Genomic DNA, 19,324 nt, shown 5'->3' on the forward strand with positions numbered 1-19,324 from the left:
TATGGTACAACACTAAATCCCCCATTTGTGGTGAACATTTTCGGTTTAGGTAGGTACGTTTATTTCGTAGATAAGGCAGCTCCTTCCCTTTATTTTTTCCATCCTCTAAGCTACTAATACATACATCCAATGTCAATGCTATAATATGGCCCAAATTAATTAATTAAATAACAACTTTTTTAACACCTACTTATTTTAAATCATTATTAAAATCCTGGCAAATCTTATTGCCGTAACTGTTTCATGATCTTAATAGCTCATTACCACCTCACATTATCTTAACGTACGAATTGCTAGTAACCATCAGTAACATCAATTTCAGATAATCATGCCTACATATTCAATCATTTTGAAAACTTCATCAGATTTATTAAAAATTAATGGCTACTTAAAAAATCATTATTCATTATCATTGCACTTATACTATAATTATCATGCATTGAGCGACACAAGCATAAAGTTACAATTGGCAAAACTTGTGGCTAAAATGTGAGCTGGTAATGTCTATTTCATTACAGCAATAACCATGCGAAATCCTTACCTGCGTACCTCACGTCATATTCCAGCGAAGGATCAGACAACTGGCAAGAAATGATTGCGTCTCTCAATACACACAACGTATCAAGATTGTCAGGGTCTACTCATAACACGTCACATTCTTTCAATAATTCTTCAATCCAAGAATCAAATAATTCAAATAACTTCAATTATGTGGATGATGTGTACGGAAAATCAAGTGATATGAATATTCCTGGAAGTACAAAGCAGAGCGCATTACCAAAACTAACATTAGCATTACTACTTGGTGTAGTTGCTATAGCTGCAGGATGGCAATTTGGACCAACACAAGGAAGTCTTAATACAAGTAATAATTACGAAAAGGCTATGTTTTACAAGGATCTGAATGAACTTGGAGAGAAATATGGGATTAATGATGATTCCATTTTACAAATAAAATCTGGTAAGTAAAAGAAATTCTTTGAAAAAGATTATGACGTTAAAACTGGCATTGAACTCTAAAAACGTAGCACTGGTATGACTATTTACTTATTTAACCTACGTATGTGTGGACAGAAACAGAAAATATTTTTCAATAATATGGCAGCATAGCAAGAAGAACCAATCAGTCTTTGCTTAATAGTTTCATGACACGTCCACTTGGTCCTGCCTTACAGTGAGCAAACATGCGCAAGTCATTTACATGTTTGTATATCTGTGCGTGTGTGACCGGCTGGTGACGGTTTTCTCTAAAACAACGTACACGGCTTGCGCTATTTTACGCGCAAAGAAGCGTAACTGCCTAGCTGTACCGTAAAAGTGACATTCTTATTTAGCAAAACCCTAAATTAAATGTAAACATAAATAGTAGATGAAAACTTTAAACAACATCCTCAGGTATTGCTACAATATCAGAAAAACAAGACACTGCGTCTTTTGTATTTCTATACAAAAGTGACACCAGAGATTTTGACGAGAACAACTTCAACAATTTTGTCAATGCTGCCGCATCATTTGCTGCGAAATATTTACGTAAGTGAACCCATTTGTTCCAGATCTGCAAGCCTTAAACAAGAGTGCACAGTCGTGCATTATTTTTGGCAGGCTTCATCACTGAACACATTATACAAAATTACATTTATTTTTAAAACAAACCAGTGACATAAATTGGTGTGTGAAATGTTGAAGCTGCTTGATGTCAAATACATTTGTTGAGTTTGTCGTATACAACTGTTAAATATTATGATATCACACATGAAACTAAATAATGTTGTAACTCATACTCTTAAATGGTGGTATTGAGAAAACACGTTTTGAGAATTTAAAAATTATAGAATGGATCTTATTGCGAATAAAGAAATTATTTATATGTATACGGAATATTTAATTAATTATCCAGTTATAAACAAGAAACCAAATTTATTGTTCCATTCAGAAATATTTTGAACCTTCGAATCGTGTTTTCTGAATTCCACCATTATTGAGTTATCACAGTATTGGGTTTCATGTGACGATGGGCTACTTAGACAAGGTAGATACACGATTGTGACAGTGTGACCTCCTGCATCGTCATCCCACCTTTTTATTTAAATTTCTTATTTTATTCTCACACTCGTATTTAAATTCAAATTTTGAATTGTTCCATTCTTTGCCTCACATTCTGATTTTGTTTCGTCTGCCTGATCGCGGTAGCAAACACATCTCTTCTTATCTTTTCGAACTTCTAAACCTACTAAGTAAGATGTATGGAGGCTGCGGAGACTGCAGAGGCTACTACTACATTCCATCCAACAGGACATAACGCCACCAGCTCCACCAACAGCATCAGCCCTCTTACACTGCCCTCTACACGTTTATGCGAGCACTTTTAACTCAGTGGTCAAATAAATGGCTATCTACAAAACCATAAGGATAATTTTACAATACAGCTTAGGGCATAGTGTTAAGCTTGGAATATCGACAAACACGATAAAGTGTAGACTAAACGTTATTGTTGTTGTGATAACAGTTAAACCAACAATATTTATAATGTCTTTCAGGTACATACAGTGCATCGATCCATCATATCACAGTAGATGGATCAGAACTCCGTATGCCCACCTACAGCGACTTAATACGAGAATATCGTGATGACATCACAAGGACCGGTGTAATGCTGCTGAAAGACCTTGTTGAAGTGCCTTCAAAACTTGCCATGGCCTTCCATTATTATTGTGATGAGTTGAATCCACTAGCTAAGAAAAGTGCTATATTTTTCACTTTAGATATGGCGAAATGTTCTAATTCACCCAGTAAGTAAATTGTATTATGATGTTAATAAACTATTTTTGGGCAAAACATATTTTAGAGAGCAATATGAAGTAGAATTGACATGACTTCTTGAAATTACTTTAGATACAATCATGGACCAACAACTCTAGAGGTCTACTGTCTTCAGGCTAATCTTCATACTAGTCTTAGTCTAGATGTCGCTGGTGGCTGTGGATATCAATTAATTCCTCTTTAATTAATTTTTTATTGAATTGATATTCAATTATTTTTTGTGAAATTACTCCACTAGTATAAAAATAATTATAATTCCTCTTTAATATGAAATACAAGAAGACAGTCTTTTTACTTGTAGAATTATTCAAATATTGATCAATTATTTTCCGAACTTTGACAAGTAAGTCTGTCAATAGATGGCATTGTGTGTTACAAACTAATTCATAAATTAACGCGTCATAATATGGGCAGATGGTGCTAATCCTAAACAAAATAACCGGCGCCATCCTTACAAACCTCTGCAATAAGCGCCATCTAGTTGATTTATTATCGCTAGAAATTAGAATAGTTTTATAAAATGCAGCTTGTCAATGTAAAACAAAACAGTTACAAAAGTAGTTATTCTGTACTCGTTGCGACATCCGGTGTCCCAATAGGTACTAAATATGTACTAATACTGTCTGGTATCGCGATTAGCAGTATCTCTAGTTTTACATATTTACTGGAGTTCTACACCAAACATTGACCACCTGAAGGGCACTTAAACAAGTAAGAAATGCTGAGAAGTCAATTTTAGATTCCAGTCAATGGTAGTTGTCCACAACAACTATTCTTCTGCTCGGTATATTACAAAAAAAATATTTACCATTAAAAAATACTGGCACATTATGCAGCGCAGTGTGTACTATGATTGGCTTGAGTTGTTGAAATTACTTTAGGTACAATATAATTAATAATATTCATCATTCAGTTGCCTCCGTGGTCGAAAAGTTACAATGCTGGTCTGCCACGCAGAGGTCCCAGATTCGATTCTTGGGCCGGGAGAAATATTTATATGGCCTACATTTATTTTTCTCGTGAGTTTGGGTGTAATTTTTGGTTGTCTATGTGTGTGGTCATGGCACCCGCGACACAGGGTTACCCTAGAGCGGGGCTATGTTGGGTGTGTGCGTTAAAAAAAATCCTTCTGCCCGCTATGATGCGGAATTTTAGAGTACCTAATAAATTCAATGTCATGGCCGAAGTTCAGCCGTTGTTATATGTAAAAATTAATAATTTATTCTTTTTGTATTTCATACCTAAATTGAAAACCGGAAACGTTTTGTTTGTCATTTCGGAGACACCGCCCGCATTTCTCCCAAACTGTTACAGATGGATAGTTAAAATTTGGTTCAATGGTTTTAGTGTGCAATAGTAATTTAAAAAATATGTCGATGTTACAAAAGCTTTTACTTATATTTTCCGTATGGTAATTAGTCTGGTTATTAAAAAAATATTAAAATAATATTTGTTTTAAAAAGAACAATAAGTGCGCCTTCAAATTAGACGCTTGTATAATAGAAGCGCTGCAGTGGTGCGGCAGCCGCCCGTCTCTAGCGTTACAGTAATTTTTACCCGCCTTCAAAAAAGGATGAGGTTCTGAATTTGACTGTAATGTTTTGTGTGTATGTTACGGCATTACTCCGACATTTGTGAACCGATTTTGATGATTTTTTTTTTGTTGGAAAGAGGGTATCTCAATATTGGTTGCATTTAAACTTGAAGAAAATATTCCACCACTAAGAGTGGAAAAGTAGGGGCTGAATCTGGTTTCGCGCACTTTCCGGTAACCGATTTCAATAAAACTTGGCAAATAAATGTTCACAAACTTTTGAGGACGGTTTTTTTATAGTAAGTTATATTTTACTTCACTAATTGTGACTGCAAAAGTGACACGCCCGTGTCATGACAGTGGCGATGCAACTGCGCTTGTAAATATTGTATGAAGGTTAGTAGCGGCGCGGCTGCAGCGCCACAGTGGCGTCACTATCACTGTAGCGCTTTTTAAGCGTCTAATTTGAAGGTCTCCTTACTATGTGCAAAAATTTGGTTGATTTTATTTTGTGTTAAATTATTCCTTCTAGGTAAACAATCGACACACGAGAGAATCGAAAGTTGCCTGGCAAGCAAGTGGACTGATGTTCCAGGCGACAATTTAAAGCCGTTGCTGACAAGAATCGTGAACATTGTTGTTGACGTAACTGGCACCAAATGAAAGAAAAATCTTAAAGTCCCATATACTTAACGTAAAACAAAAAGTTGAAAAAAAAAACCATTGATAAAATCATTCGTGCTAATTACTACAAAATAACAAAATAGCGGAAGTGAAGTTCCCGACCCGCATTGGGCCAGAGTGGCGGACTATGGCCTGACCCTCGCCTGATAGAAGACCCGTGCCCAGCAGTGGGATGTATAAATTAGTGGATAATGACTTTTTAATAATCGTAAATGTAATTCGACCGACTGCGCACATTTTGGATGAGCAACCAAATCATTTTTACGCAACTTTTAAATTATTATTTTCGCTGAATTTGTTTATCTATGTACGAAGGATTACCGACTGTACAATGTTGGGGCCTTTTTCTTGCTCCCTGTATAAGTGGACTGCTCTATAATATTGGACTGATCAACTGCCTTTACGCTATGATTATCTCTTAATAAATAAAGCTTAAAATGTTCTTAGTCAAATGGCTCAAAAAGTAAGGATACACATTGAGCAGAAGCATTACAACTAGAGTGGCAACGAATTTCGTTTTAACATTCGTCATGTATTTTTGTTATTCGAATACCTAAAAACAAGAGGAAGCAATAAGAAAAACACTTATCATATAACTTTTATTAATGCTAATCATACATTGCAATTTTTCTCAGTTTATTTAAAATATCAAAGGAAATATGACATGACGAAGTTATATTTCTAAGAAGTCAAATGAAAACTAATCAAGAATTAACGCGATTGGCATCGCGTAGTGACAGCGGGCCAATCGGTGAGCAGGGTGCGTGATCCCTGCCATGTCATCATTGCGTGGTTTGCGTGTCAATTTTCGTACGTACGTTAATCAGGTCGAATAATTTGACCGAATATTCGGTATTTAGCCTGAGGCCGAATATGTAATTCATTGCAACACTACACACGGTTTCGTTTAATTACATACATGTAGATGTTAAATTAACATTTTTAAATGCAGAGTAAAAATCAATAATAAAAAAGTAAAATAGATAGCAAGAGTTGAGTTTTTCATAAGTATTACTATTAAGGTTGTTAGTTTTATTTATTTATAAATTGTAATATATTATTAACACTTATTAAAATACAACTAAAACTAGTTAGATATTTAAAAATTATGTAAAATAAATGATCTGTATAAATTTTTTACGCATTATAAGTTGTTAATTGTTCTTATTCCTATTGTTTTATTACGACCCAGTTTGCCTGCAAAATGTAAAATATATACTCTTACAAGTAAAGAAAAATAATCACCTATAAGTTTATAATTTCGACGAGGATCATTTTTAATAAATATTTTCCAACATGCAAGTTTATTGTACACGGTATTTTATGATTTCAATGAATATGTCCTACGGCCGTGCGACACGGAGGGAAAGTACAGAAAGCACAACAAGCTATACACTTTTGTTCGAATATCGCCTCCAGTGTAACGGGGCAAGATCCGTTAATGTGTAGCTTAATGTGCTGCAGTCTGTAATTTAAATATTATAGATTTTTTTTATGATACCGTGACGCGACGGGATGAATAAGCCGTACGCCTGATGGTAAGCGACACGTCTGTCCGTGCCAGTTTCAGTGCCACTCGGAGCTTTAAAACACAAAGATCTGAGGGGCACTGCCATTGCACCCGTCTCACCCTGATACATAAGTTGATAAGTCGCATGTGCCAGTAAATTCACCAGCACCCTTGCCCTTCAAAACCTAATGCTCACATTACTGCTTGGCGGCATAAATAGGTAAGTTGACATTACTTCCCTGGACTAACTCTCACAATTATTAGGTTGGTAGGTATTTTGCTTTATGGAGATATTATTACATTTTTAAAAGAAGTGAAATTGTAATCAAAGACTTAAAAAGTTGTTTACCTCATCTGGGAATCGAATCGACCAAATGTGAAAAAAAAAACATTTTTTGCTGCCGATCGAAAGGCTATTATAACGATTAATTCCTTTTATGTAATATTGATTCAAAAATCGAACAAACAAAAATCCTTTAAATAATAACAACAAACTTAAAACTAACTAACTAACTAAAACTAAAATTATTCCTTAAAATTAAAACTGCCTTTGTGGCCGAACGGATACCCTGCTCATCTGCCACGCTGAGGTCCCGGGCCGGGAGAAATATTTGTATGGCCTACATTTATTTCTCTTATGGGGTTGGGTGTAATTTGTGGTTGTATATTATTCAGAGTGGAGTTGATCCCGCATAACAGTGAAAGTGTTGAATCAACTTTGGAAAAAATAAATACCTATTAAAATTGAAAATATACACGATTCCTAAAAAATTTCACGATAGAAAAAAACACAAACTTACCTCGAAATTTTACAAGCAAGCCGCTATATATAATGAAAAGTAAATTAAATAATTGACTTTACATTAGGAATGATTTTTTTTTTATATCAACTGAACTAAATAGAACACGTAAACTATACGATATACATTTTTCAAATGGCGTCAATTTAGTTTGTAAAAAAATATATTCTGAAATAAAGCCAGAGTCCCTGCCACTCGACCCAAGCAAAATGAACCTGAATGATGAAAATGTATTAGTACGGGAAAATATTGAATTCGAGCTTAGGTAGTATAGAATCTCAGGCTGGTGTTTAGGTTTAAAATAATTATAAAACAAAATTATTGATATTTGACTGATGAGACCACAATGCACCCAGCTAATGTCAGGACAAGCAGGTACGCATTGGCAGCAGCGTGCAAGCGCATCCACCACCCCAACATTGGGGACTCCCACTGAGGATGCCGTTCGTATAAATTACCTACCCCATATACCGGAGGTTACAAATACTTTATATAGCACGATATTGGGTTTAATTAAAAATTAATTCGATAATATATTTAAATCGAAAACATTAACTTTCCATAGAGATACTAAATTCAACGACTGGGAAACAGTAGGTATTCATAAGAGTAGGTCTCGTTTGTGTGACCTAAATGCTATGAAAACTTATAATACTAATACCAATTTCATTGAATATGTTAGAAATTATTCAAAAATATTTAAAAAGTATGTGCTAAGGTTAGATTTCACAGCGACAAAATTAGACAATCGATAAATAAATCTAAAACTACTTGGAGCATAATAAATAAAGAGTCAGGCAAGGTTAAACAACACAATGATATAGTTTTAGAATTAGACAGTAAACTTATAAAATCTAAAGATAAAGTAGCCCAAGCTTTGAATCGTTCTTTTCGGAAATTGCTGTGAACACTACAGAATCATTAAATTCCTCCCCTTCACTTGCTATGGATCTCCTAAAGGAAAATGTTAACGTTTGTGGCAGTTTATTTAATTTCCATCATGTTAATCCACAAGACATCATAAAAGCTTTTAAATCAATACATGTTAAAAAAACTGAAGATCTCTGGGGCATATCCACTAAAGTTATAGACTCAGTTATTGATCTAATTTCCCCACATTTAGCTGTAGCTTTCAATAGGTGCGTTGACGAAGGTGTTTTTCCCGATTTAATGAAATACAGCAAGGTTATTCCCTTATTCAAAAGCGGTAGGAAAGTTGATCCTAGCAACTATAGGCCCATTTCAATTTTACCAGCTTTAAGTAAAATATTCGAAAAGGTTATGCTGACTCAATTACTGTCCTATTTCGGTAGGAATCATATTTTTCATAGTGAACAATACGGGTTTACTAGTGGTAGATCGACTAGCGATGCGGGGGTAGCGTTACTAAAACACATCTTTGATGCTTGGGAAAGGTCTCAGAACGCTATTGGTGTTGTCTGTGACCTCTCAAAGGCATTTGATTGCGTTGATCATATTACTCTTATTAGGAAGCTGGAACATTAAAATGGAAATAAATGGAAAAGGTGTAAATCACACCCTTAAACCTACATTGCGAAATAGTGTTGTTTGCTGATGACACATCCTTGATTTTTAAAACAGACAGACTTGACATTAATTATGACCATATTAATGATACCCTCTCTAAGGTAGTTTATTGGTTTAATGCTAACAATTTATTGCTTAGTGCCAAGAAGACAAAATGTGTTAAATTTGAATTACCTAACGTAAAATCGACTAGTCCAAGCATAGACATAAACGGAGAAAAGTTAGACTTTGTTAATAAAGCAGGCTTCTTGGGACTGACCTTAGATAGTAAACTTCAATGGTTTCACATATATCTTCCCTGGCCAGCCGATTAAGCTCCGCTGCAAATTCCTCTCGTCTCTGATCAGAATTTCATGTTATTTCATAATATTGCTTTACCGACACCACATAATCAGAGTAACCCAAATTCCTTTAGTTTAATTTTACCAGATTCAAGGTATATAGCAATGACCAAAGACAAACTCCACTATTGTAATTTAAATAGCCTTGACAGCTGTAAAACCACCATAGGAAACAACTTCGTGTGTGACGTCAACAACGTGTACGCGACTGATGCCAAACCTAGTTGTGCAACTGAACTCATGTCTAAAATAATAAGTGAAATTCCAGTGCAGTGTAATACTAAATTTATTCGTGGAAAAGTGGATATTTGGAAACCTATAAATAATAATAAGTGGCTTTGTTCAAGCGGACCCGAACAAAATATCTATAGACTGTGTTAATTCGAAATTGTACGAAAATAGTATATTGGGGACTGGCGTCATTACCATCCCCAGCGGCTGTACCGGGTTTTGTAAAAGTACCATGTTATTATCAAGATACATTACTGTAAATCTAACTTCACCGGTCAAATCACCAGATTTCAACATTCTCAACGATACGTGCTGTAATTTAGATAAGTTTACTAAAGTAAGCAAAAATGTGCCCCAAATTGAACTGCTTAACATTGATTTAGACGAATTAAAAATGGAAAACAATATCTTAAAAGAGTCGAAAGATTTAGACGTAATTTTAAATAAACCACATATCATTCAGTATGGGACACATTACTCCACTTTAATAATTATAATAACTATTATTTTGATGATATGTTTATTTTATAAAATATTAAAATGTAGATCCTATGGCAACCTCCGTAATCTTCATACATTCTGGAAAAATAGGTCCTCACCTGCAGAAATTGACATAGACGGACAAGACATTGACTCTGACATCCCTATACCTACCTTACGTGCAAGAATTTAGCAAGAAACTTTCTTCACTCTAGAAGTTTCTTTTCTATGGGGGGAGATGTTATACATAACTCCTGGCAGCTATTATGCTGAACCCAGACGCTGCTGCATCAGCAGCCGTCTTCCCCCCTGAGATCGCTCCGTCGCGATCTCAGTCTGTTTCCTATCTCGATCGGGTGCGGTTGCCTTGGGGTCCTTACCTTTGTGCTGCAATTATTTTACAGTTTATTAAATCATTTCCTTTTTTAAAAAGGCTTTCCTTGAGGACTCCATAATAATACGCAATCCACGGAATACATGAGTTTACCGATGTTAGTACTGCTAGACTAGTTTACTTTATTTACTTTCATAGTATAATGCCCTACGGGATTCTCATGTGGGGTAAAGCGGCAGATATTCAAACCATATTTGTATTGCAAAAACGAGCGATTTGTTCTGTGTACCGTCTAGGCTGTCAGGTTTCTCTCAGAGAAAAGTTTAAGGAGACTGGTATCATGACTATGGCATCACAGTACATTTACTCAAATATTTTATATGCCCGTAAAATATACATAATTACAATAAGAAAGAAGATATCCATAATATTAACCTTAGAGCTAAATTCAAACTCATGGTACCACGATTTCGTTTAACGAAGGTAAACAACTCTTTTATGGGGAACTGTATACGTTTTTACAATAAGATTCCGGAGCATATATTAAGTTTAAAAACTACATTAAAAATATTTTGATCGAAAAATCATATTACAAAATTGAAGACTACGTGTTAGATAAAGATGTATGGAAAGACGACATGGCTCCAGAATCCACACAAATTTGATTCAAAGTGTATTCCGTAGCATTTAAGTTTATTTGAAAAGAGCAATCCCTAGAGTTTCTTGCTCGTTCTTCTCAGGGAGGTCAGCTTAGTGAACGAGCAGTAGCTTAAATGTGACGTTTTCAAGTGTAAATTTATTTTACCTATGGAATAAATAATCTTTGACTTTGACTTTAACTTTGTCGTACTGAGACGCATACGGCGGAGTAGCGACGCGCTACGATTACGTATGATAGCGTAGAAATCGTCAACATGTTTCTTAGCAAATATGGTTGACGCGCTACAATAAGATGAAAATCAGTACAGCATCCTGAACGCAATGTTGTACTGGATGCGCAGTGCGCCGTACCTATGTAGCCGCGTGTATCTGACCCTTAGACTGCACACGCATAAGACAAAAAAGCGTTACCTTCACTAGCCATCACTTCATCTGCACATCGAGCAAACCTGCGAGATTGCTACGGATAGCCAACGCAAGCAAGCGTTCCCTTTCCGCATCAGCATTATCACATAAGTCCTCGGTGACCCAGTGACCTAAATAATTAAACTGTTTTGTCTGCTTTTAGACGAGTACCACCTAGATAATGGAAGGCACTGGTACACGTCTTCGCCTTAACTATAAGACGTCTGTATGGCATTTTGAGTAGGTACCACTACTAACCTACTCTAAATACCATACAGAATGTATGGTTTGTAGTTTGTAACATTATCATCATTATAGGCTTTCGTGGTTAGTCACTAAATGATTATCACTAATTTCAGGCTTCTTACCACCAGTCAACCCGTGACTATGGAGCGTGCAACCGTTCCCAAATTTCGGGAAAATAAAAAAAAGTCATACCGTGGTAAGAAGCCTGAAATTAGTAATAATCATTATCATCATTGTCTTCTACGTCTCTTGTCGTCTTATATTGGTATATAGATTGACAAATTTTAAACCCTTTTATCGTCTTCGACACAGGAATTATACACAAAAGCATAAATCAGTAGTTACGTAAATAATGAACAGCAAACAACCTAGTATCTACACTACCTTGTGAAATGGATCCTAACATGTGAACTTTGGCAGATCCTAGATTGTGTCAATCTTAAATGGGGATTATGTAATTTTATCCCTGGACATATTGTTAGCGATCAGAGGCGTACGACTGGAACCAATTACGTGCCAAACCCCTCACCTATACCATACAATTTTGATAGTAGTATTCTGTAGAACACCTTATCGTATGCTTTACTCATATCGAGTAGAATATCAAATGCATAATTTTTATTATTTATTATATTCAGAATTCTATAAACCTGTTTTTTCAAACATGAATATAAAAGTTGAGTCTATAAATCGGCGATTATTATGGTTTTAAGTTGTCTCTATATTAATATATAATTTTATTTTTTTAAATCATAAGAATTCACACATTCCCAGACCAAGTGAAATAATTAGAAAGCTGAATATAAAAAAAGGTACATAATATGCAATATATTCGTTTACCATTTGAAATCCGTTTCGAGAGCCAAAAGGTGCCAGCTTTATTTTAACAAAAATATAATCTAACACGAGACATTAGGACATTAGTTACCTACTTGAGAGCACAATCGATGTTATGTCCCCTTTCACGTACCTACTTACACGTAACTGTAGTGTATTTATGTAGTAGTATGTAGGTAGGTACTTATCTCTATATTTATCGTTTATGACGTGATATCGTTTACTGTGATTAATAAATTTATAATATCAATCTACGATATCGTAGGGATTCCATTCTCCGTATATCTGGTTCTCATGTTAGACGTACGTAGCTCATATTATACTTTAGAATTATATTTATATCATTATACATCTTTGAAACACGTGGAAAATGGAGGTCCAAGGTACTGATAGCCATTTCAAACAAGAGGTATGTTTGTTTACATCTTGGTCAGAATATTTTCTGTTGATTTATTTATTTTAACGTTATCATTTCCAGGACAAACAGAATGGCAACGTTATTGAAAGCAAAGGAGGGAGAGATGAAGACGGGAAAAAAAGGTAGATTACTGATTACTTTAAACATTTCTCATTAGTATACTAATTGACACTGTTTTCTTGAGTAAATGTTGATCATGTTTTAGACTATAGATATAATAGAAATAACAATAAAAATTACTCGAAAAATGTATGTATATATGTAAATGTATATAGATACCCATAAATCTATGGTTTTACCATTTTGTAATTATAAGTCCATTGACTTAGAATAATAACGCATAGAAACCTAGCCCGCACACGCTAAGTGAGGCAAGTTAGAGGCTTCCCAAAGGGCCTACACGAGTGGGCGGGCTGTCAGTGCTCAAGGTCAAATTGCACCGCGAACAGCTCAAAAATTTTTGCTAATAATGACGAAATGTGCGGTAAATGGGTGTAAAAGTAGAACAGGCAAACATAAAATAGACACTATCATCACATTCCACATGGAAGTAACGCGTTTCAACTTGTATTTTTATATAAATATTCACTAAAACCGAAAATTAATATCGTTGCAACAAGACACGAAAATGTTGCAAAGTAACGGATTTCTTTCTCCCAATTTTGCTATTCTGTTTCAAAATAATTATATTACGTAATTTTTTGAGAATAGGTAATATCACGACGGCTGCAGATTTTTTTTATTCTAATGTAAGTGTGCATTTGACTTCCATTTCTGCAAGTTAAATGCGTACAAATGTTGTTTACAAAGAGCAACCCCTAGAGTTTCTTGCTCATACTTCTCGGGGGAATCTGCCTAACGAGTGAGCGGTAGTTCTTTTTTTATTGTGACTCGGCAAAATGACTGCACCGCGCCTGATGGAAAGTGCGAATACAGTCCAGAGATGAGAGTAACGGATGGAAAACACAAATATCTTCACTCCGTCACAATCATTTTGCCGGTCTGGCCAAATGCTTCTTCACACTACGTTTGAAGGACCCGATGTTATAGAGGGGAGGGAATACATGCGCCGGGAGTTGGTTCCACAATTTGATGGTTCGGCATAAAAACGAATTGCCAAATTTTTTAGTGCAGGACGGTATTGAACTGACCGTCCAACTGTAGCAACGCAGTCCGGCACGGGTGCTCCGCTGATGGAAAGGAGAGGAAGGGATAAGGTTGAATAACTCTTCAGAGCACTCACCGTGGTACAGGCGATAGAATACGCTAAGAGACGCTTTATCTCTGCGAAGCTGTAACGACTCCGCATGCTCAGTTATATGGGATCGTTGACAACACGGAAGGCGTAGCGCTGCAGTCCATCTAGGGCATCGAGCAAGTACTAGGCAGAGCCGTCCCAAATGTGCGAACAGTACTCCATGCTGCTTCGGACCTGAGCTTTATACAACAGGTATCGCAGCTCTGGAGTAAAAAATCGGTGCACCTTGTTCAGGATGCCAAGCTTGCGCGACGCGGTACAGATGACGCTCTCGATATACTCTTTGTTGTTCATGTCCTTCCGGATGCTCATCCCCAGTAGGCTGAGCTTGTCCTGCAGCGTCAGCGTTGTACCCTGAAGAGAATTTTGATATACAAAATTTGCCTTTCACGAGGTTTAAAACTATAGTGAAACAAAAACTTTATACTAAAGGTTATTATACAACTTCTGCGTACTTGGATGACAAAAATCCGTGGTAGTAACCCGTTTAGCTCATGGAGGTAGTCTCGATCTCTGATGTTTCAAATAAAAAAAAAATATTGTAAATGTTATTTACAAAGAGCAACCCCTAGAGTTTCTTGCTCATTCTTCTCAGGGGAATCTGACTTACGAATGAGCGGTAGAGTTTAATATTGTGACGATTTCAAGTGTAATAATGCTTACCTATGAAATAAAGATTATTTTGATTTTGATTCTGGGTATCGTTTACTGGGTTTTTTGAAAAATCGTGCCCGCCATCTTGGATTTAGAAATGAGTGCCATATTCGTAATGAGCACCTCGAATTCCTCGAAAATAGCTACCATATTGCATTTGTATTCAGATATAAATGCCATTTCCATAAGGATTACAAAAAATATATTTTTTTAAATTCTTGTCACTTGACATTGTCGATCGACAGTAACGATCGACAAAACCGAGCATATCTGTAGGCACCTGATCGACATTGTCGATCGACAGTAACGATCGACAAAATCGGGAAAATCTGTAGGCACCTTTAACTTAATGATGAATTACGCAAGATACAATTTTCCCACTTTTGAGGGAAATGTTATTCCATGGCATCATTAATTGTATATTTGTGTGCGTGCCGACGAGCGTAGATACAAGTTGCTTACGCCTACATGAATTCGGTTTTTGCCTCAGTTCGTTTGATATGAAAATGTCATTCTATGCGTTATTATTCTAAGTCCATTGACTTATTTTTTATCTATGTACTAGTAATTTGTATTTTTTTGTTTTAAGTATTATATTTATAGGTGTCAAGTATCTCAACGTTATAAAAAGCTTTGGTAACGGTCGTTTCTCAATTGTAATAAGTGTCTATCTGTGTGCGCTCGCACTTATAACTGATTGAAGATTCCAAATGAAAAGTCGATTTTCTACAACGGGAAGAAGGCAGAGATGAAGAGCACGCTCTTATTTTTCAGTTCAGAATGAATTTACGCATGAGCGCGCCTTAATACCTACCTGCTCATTACCGAGCGAGCGTCCTCTCCGCCCTCTCCACCCCCCTCACCCCGTTCATTTTTTATTTACAAATATTCATAAAAGAAAACTTAAATAACAATTATATGACAATGTAAAATATCGTAAGGCCTAGTTCCCGGACCGGCGAAGTTGCCGGGAAACCGGCACTCGGACTAGGTGTTCATATTAAGCCGGATCTCGCAAGAAAACCGGGGATTAAAGTCCTCACCTCATTCGAATTCAGACCACTCCGCACGATAAACGACAAAGTTGTGGTACTGTGGTGACATCTTAGAAGACTTAATAGAGTAAAAAGAAAACATTGGGTAAATCCTATTTTACGGGAAAGATTTTTCATGGGCCAACTGAGAAGTGACGAATCAAAGTTCTTCAGTTATTTTCGAATGACAGCATCCTCTTTTGATAATTTATTGGGACGACTTTCGTCATCATTCACATTACTCCGGTCCGGGCGTTCTGCCGGCGGTCCGCAGTGACAAACGCTCCGGCGTAATGTGAATAGCTTCGTATAAATTGTACAGCCACCAGCCTTTCCGGCAGTTTTACCAACCGTATATTCGCCGGTCCTATGTCCGGTATAGTGGGAACTAGGCCTAACACATTTAACACAACATTATAAGACCCCATCTCCACTATTTTCATCACTTCACTTGTTATCGAGTGCAGCTGTACCGAACACTATCTATGGTTTAAACCTCTGTGGCACCTCGGCATATTCAAAATTGTTCAACATTTTCATTTCATAATCATACTCCCATAATCGTGATACCAGTCCGCGATGCTGGTAAAAAAATTTCAATACGTATGTACTGCGTTTGACAAAGCTTATTTCAATACAGCACGAGAATACAGTTATGAATACTTTATTTTTTTTCAAATGATGTTTACAACCTGAAGGTGCAACTAAAACAATAATGTGACAACCCTACACTCCGATCGAAGTGTAGGTTGTGACTCATGTGGTGTAGGCATTCAAGCGCCGAGCATGGCCGAGCAAGCGGGAGTTGCACACTTGTCTTATTATGCTATGATATGATCTTTATAGTAATAATTATAACAAACTAGTGGAGTAATTTCACAAAAATAATTGAATATCATGGTGGTGAAACATCGTGACATTCAATAACTTAAAAATTACAATTATTTAAGCAACATCTCTAGCAGTTGCTGGTAGTTGTAAAGGTACCTGGCTGAGTGGAGCTGTCAAAACATCACGCAAGTACATTTTTTCTTGTTTAAATTTTTTGGTCTGTCTTTGTTCATTATGGGCCGCTTCATACGTAACTTTTTTAAATTGTAGTGACATTAGTAAGGAATCTTATCGTTTGAGTATTTTATTACTTTGCCGGTATGTCAGTCTTCGTATAAAAACGTAATTTGGGGCTATAAATTCCTCCCTCGAGGGGCTGGTTGTTCCTAGGAACAACTTCCCCAATTGACCTGTAATCATACTTAAAATTCTTATGACCATTTTTCTTTGTTTTAGGGATGCGAAATTACAAACGGGCTCATGTGAAATATTTAGCCAAGATGATACAGTCACTATGTATGTATCAACTGTGATTCAGATGAAGAAATGAGCGATGAATAATATTACTGATGAATAAGAATGTAGTTGCTCTTTTTTAAGTTAGTTGTGCATAATATAAACGTTACTTACATACAATTATAAAAAAGGTAATTTTATTTAAGAAAATCTTTGTTATCCTGTCATAATTTAGGCGGAACAATTTGCCTCAAAGGCGGAACAACTGTAGAAAGTTCCCGTAGAAAGCAACGGCGCCGATCCTTAATCTGTCGGGTAACCGCCTTCGATATCCTTTCTCAAATGAAACTCCTTAATCTTGTGAAGTGGACTGTATATTCACATAAAAACTGATGTCGATCTGACTTACAATGATGAACACGTCTTACTACTAAGAGTGCAAGAATACGAATACGAAAGAAGTAATAAGAACCAAATTCGCTTATACTTATACCGGTGTGTCCCATACCGTACCGGTCCTATCAATGGGTCGCTACGGTGCTCGGCCGATCGGAGCTCCTGAATTATTCATTTTCCTCTCAATTCTAGCTCTGACCGGCCAGTCGCGTGCGGCCTTCCGTAACAGTTCCGCTCCGAAATTTGTCAAAAATTTGCCTCTATGAAAAAGACTATTGAGATATTAGTAGAAGTGACTATACTATTACAAAAAGCGGTAAAATTTGTTCAATATTTCCACATGTTGAAAATCAAATCCTTCATTTTAGTATAAAACTGCAAGTTATTTGAAAATCGGAACGTTCAGACCCGCTCTCCCCTACTTTAACAATTTTGTCAACGCTGCGGCTTTTTTTTCTGCAAGATATTTACGTAAGTCATCCTTTTCCCACTCCATAGTTCATTCACATCTACAGGTCTTAAATCAAAATTTCATTTTAATTCTAGTTCGGTAGACACCAACACCGCAAATATTACACTAAATCACATTCATATCGAAGTTTAACCAGGATCATAAGCAGCATTCTAAATTCATTATAATATTAATATAGCTTGGTACCTATATGCGAGATGCTGCAGTTGTATGATGATGACAAAAATACCCTTTGAGTATCCGTTTACCCATGCATCTTGTAATGCTGGCTTCTCAAGGCCCGTAGTGTCACGCACCGTGCAAGGTTACGCCAATGGGAAGAGTGCCGCTTGTGCTGGCGCGGATTCGCATGTATGGACCTGTGGCGCGAATATTATCTCTTTGTAGTTTGTGGCGAGCACACCCGGTCAGATCGATGCGGCCGATGGAATCGCGGGCCATTAGAAGCCGCCTTTATATTGTGATCGAATCGAAACACATTTGTGCGAACACGTTTGTTCCACAGGTAATATAATATTGTTGGCGCCTCCCGCCTTTGAAGTTGCCGACACGACGGATCCGACGGGCAGACGAGTCCGCACCGCCGCCGGCACGGGCGGCATCCTTCCCACAGCACGACAGCGCGAGAACGCACGGCGCCACCTGTCCATCCACGAGCCGTGGGAAGTTAGCTTAAAGGAGTCACCTCATCGCATTAAGCCGTTCAAAGTGTTCGCACAAATATGTTTCGATTCACCACAGAATCGTGGGCCAATAGGGCATGATACTATGCCACGCAGTTTTACAACACCTATTTCAAAGTTTTACAATATAACGTGATGTGGCATCGTTACGCGACAATCATAATTATCATAATTAAACAACGTGTAATTTCACGAAACGGCGCAATTTCATAAAGGCATATATGCCAGTACTTACTAAGTATAAACACAAAAAAATCTGTTTCTCTACAGGAATTATAATCTGTTTCAGGTAGTAACAGTGCATCCGTCCACCATATAATACTAGACGGATCGAAACTGCCCATGCCTACCGACAACGACTTCATACGAAAATACCGTGATGACTTCACAAGAACCGGGGTGATACTACTTAATAACCTCTTAGAGGTACCTTCCAGGCTCGCCTTGGCGTTCCAATACCGCGATGAGTCGAATCCTCTTGCTAAAAAGAGTGCCATGTTCTTCACTTTGGACATTGCTAAATGTTCCAACCCACCCCGTAAGTAAACGATTTCATAATCTGATAAACTAATTAGGGCAAAATATATAATACATCTTTGAGCGCAATGTGTATATGACTTGTTGAAATTCTGTTAGATACATTATAATAAAATTTTCTCTAGTTTTACATATTTACTGTACCTATTTCTACT

The 19,324-nt window shown here is 36.6% G+C and overlaps 1 protein-coding gene across 3 annotated transcripts in view; it reads left to right on the forward strand.

Moving 5' to 3' along the window:
* The window catches only part of LOC113233005, a 16,215-nt gene extending 11,113 nt beyond the window's left edge, over positions 1 to 5,102 (forward strand). For 2 of the 3 annotated variants that reach the window (XM_026467936.1, XM_026467935.1), the window contains exons 4-7: positions 519 to 961; positions 1,396 to 1,530; positions 2,538 to 2,789; positions 4,887 to 5,102. In XM_026467936.1, the coding sequence (XP_026323721.1) occupies positions 519 to 961; positions 1,396 to 1,530; positions 2,538 to 2,789; positions 4,887 to 5,017 (961 nt within the window). In that variant the 3' untranslated portion in view covers positions 5,018 to 5,102. The remainder of the gene's footprint in view (positions 1 to 518; positions 962 to 1,395; positions 1,531 to 2,537; positions 2,790 to 4,886) is intronic. The other variant, XM_026467937.1, reaches the window with a different exon arrangement.
* Positions 5,103 to 19,324: the final 14,222 nt, after the last annotated feature.

Source organism: Hyposmocoma kahamanoa, unplaced genomic scaffold (assembly GCF_003589595.1).
Source record: "Hyposmocoma kahamanoa isolate Upper Pololo Valley unplaced genomic scaffold, ASM358959v1 78, whole genome shotgun sequence".
NCBI classification, from domain to species: domain Eukaryota; kingdom Metazoa; phylum Arthropoda; class Insecta; order Lepidoptera; family Cosmopterigidae; genus Hyposmocoma; species Hyposmocoma kahamanoa.